At 37.6% G+C, this 2,870-nt stretch overlaps 1 protein-coding gene across 1 annotated transcript; it reads right to left on the bottom strand.

Moving 5' to 3' along the window:
• Positions 1 to 2,290: 2,290 nt before the first annotated feature.
• LOC118047501 (calcium-binding protein KRP1) lies at positions 2,291 to 2,638 on the bottom strand. Its single transcript, XM_035056802.2, has one exon. The coding sequence runs from the start codon at positions 2,636 to 2,638 to the stop codon at positions 2,291 to 2,293; it is 348 nt and encodes a 115-aa protein (XP_034912693.2).
• Positions 2,639 to 2,870: the final 232 nt, after the last annotated feature.

The raw sequence follows: 2,870 nt of genomic DNA, 5'->3' as shown, positions 1-2,870 counted from the left end.
TGCTGAAATTTGAGGAAAAGGTTCTATAGGCCCTGTTCCATGTGAGGTAAGTCAGCTTGCACCAGCTGAGGTCAAAAACCCCTCAATTTAAGCCTGCAAAATGCTGGTTTTGAACTTTTTATTAGTTTTCAGCGTTATATCTGGATTTTATTTCCTAGTTGGTTTTTTGTTTGTTTTTCTATATTGGCTAGGTTGGCTGTTGGTACTATAAAAACAATTGGTTTATTATTTTCATCTCATTCTAAAGAATTATTACGTTTTCAGAATATATTAGAGTTTCCTCTCTACAATTTAAGACTGTGATCTTAGAGCTTCAGAAATCCCAGTTTTAGGATTTCTGTTATACTGCATCACTAACACGCTGCTAGATAAGTAGAACTCCTATATGTATATGCTTGGATGGATTCACGCCCAAGTCGTGGGAGATTGGAATTTTTCAGATTGGTCAGATAGTTGTATTCGAAGGACTCCACTGAAATGCTGTGATAAAGATGGCTTTCACAAGTATACTGCCACTAAGCTGTCAGCTACATCTGCTTCCTAGTTTGAAAAGAGCATTGCTCATAGGGAACGTGAGAGATTATGTTTGAAGAAATGCGGACATGGAGTTGCCAATATTTGATTTGAGTTCTATAGCTCATGCAGTAACAGGTTAGGAGAAGGTGGTTTTGGACCAGCACGTAAGTAGCAAAAGAATCACCAACCGGTACATATCATCTCGACATACGGCATATTTTGATTGGAGGACAAGAAATAGCAGTGAAAAGGCTTTCGAAGAGTTTTGTTCAAGGGTTGGACGAGTTAAGAAATGAAATTATATTAATTGCTGAGCTTCAGCTCCACAATCTCGTAAGGCCTCGTGGCTGCTGCATTCATGAAGATAAAAAGATGTTAATATATGAATATATGGCCAACAAAAGTTTGAACTCTTTTATTTTGGTACGAACGTGTCCGAATCAACAACATTTTAGTTCTATCATGTCAAGTTGTTAATCAGAGACTAACATGGATGATAATTGATCAGACCGAACAAAAAGAAAGTTGCTGGATTGGAGCAAGCGTATATGGACATTATAGGCGAAACTGCTCGAGGGCTTCTTTTATCTCCATCAAGGCTCCAGACAGAGATTACTTCAAGGATGCTTTCTTTTGTTTACTCAACAAAATACATATTTGTTTATCTGGGAGTTTCTAGTAACGATTTCTCTGTTGCGACATGACATATTGCCTTGTTTTCTTAGGCATGGATTCTTAGGAAAGAAGGGGCACCATTGGAACTGAATGGTGAAAGTTTAGCTCATCTAGGAATACATCTGAAGCTTTAAGATGCATTCATGTGGCTTTATTATGGGTGAAACAAAGAGCAGAAGACAGGCTGAAATGTCAACTATAAAAATCCATTGCCTCAGCCTTAATAACCTGATTTTTCATTGGAAAGAATCCACTTGAACAGGAAAGTTCATCAAACCAGATTGAGCTTACTCAAAAAGTGAAGTTAGTTTGACTATATGCCTCATTAGTCGTGCTTTATCCAGAACTGGTTCGTCTGTTGCTCAATTCCAGTAGGCAACAACTTCTGACCCCCTAAACACTTTAGGAGTGATTCAGAGCATCAAAACTTACAACTCTTTCTGTTTTCTAAACTTCAAGTCTTCTAATTTTGCTAGCAACCTTTTGCTTCTCACAGAACAAAAAAACACATGCTTGACTTATTTAAAGCGTCAAAGCATGCAGATTCAATTCGTGCATGAATTCCCACTCCAAAAAGACAAAAAAATTGTTTTATTTCCATTAACGTGCACGGTTTTTCCACAGAAACTTAGTTGCCCAACATTCTAGGAAGCACTTGTATGTAATTTGAGGATCTAGAATAGAGTCTGTAATCTGCAGCCGGGCCTCTTACGTTCTCTAATGCCCCTATCAATTCTGTACTAAGTAGATTGTAGGGGCCACAACACAGATAGGAAGAACAAAGTACATCCTCTGCCTCTGCTTTTCGAGGAAAACAACATAAGAAAATACTAAACATACAGTGGTCGCTGGAACATACCTTAATTTCAATCAAACTCAATAAATTAAGCTTGAGATCATGTCATTATGAAGCATAATAACAAAGACAAAAGATAAACAGATAACACTGGAGTGAAAATGGCAACTTGTTTCAATTTATAATCTTTTGTTCACTATATTCAATGATCCAATAATACAAGCCATTACAACCAATAAAGAGAAAGATTAGATACATCCCCATAAAATGGGAACAATTGTAGTAAAAACAAAAGTAAAAAAATTAGCAATCATGTTTGAATTCCTGTAAAAGTGCTTCCTCTAACAAAGACTGGGACTCTTCCATCAACTCAGGACTCAATCTGAACATCAAAACACAAAACTCCATCTGATTAAGTGCTCCATCACCATCAAAATCACCTTCTCTTAACATACACCTTAAATCATCATCACTCAAATCTTGCAAACCCAATAAAGCTGAGTTCTTTTTAAGACTATCAAAAGTGATGACACCCTGTTCACTATCCACCAAAAGATTGAAACCGTTGCATAGTTCTCCTATAAGACCGTCACCACCTAGCTTGCTGGCCATAAGAGGCAAGAAATCTTCAAAATTTGAAGAAGCAGCCATTTTTCTATATAAAGAAAGGTGTAAAGTGTAAACAGAGGAAAATAGAAACTTGGTTTGTGGGTATTTGAGAGATGGTTGTTTAGGTTCATGGCTTTGGTTCATATATAGATAGGGAATTGGGATTTCGAAGAAGGAGAGGCCATGTGAGCCAGCTAGGGGACAGGTCATGAAGGAAGGAAGGTCAAGACCACGTTCTTTTTCCCCGGTGAACTGCTGCCTAGCGCCTGTGAGT

Source organism: Populus alba, chromosome 11 (assembly GCF_005239225.2).
Source record: "Populus alba chromosome 11, ASM523922v2, whole genome shotgun sequence".
NCBI lineage: Eukaryota > Viridiplantae > Streptophyta > Magnoliopsida > Malpighiales > Salicaceae > Populus > Populus alba.
The sequence above is the reverse complement of the archived record's forward strand: the minus strand, read 5'-3'. Positions and strand labels throughout refer to the sequence as shown.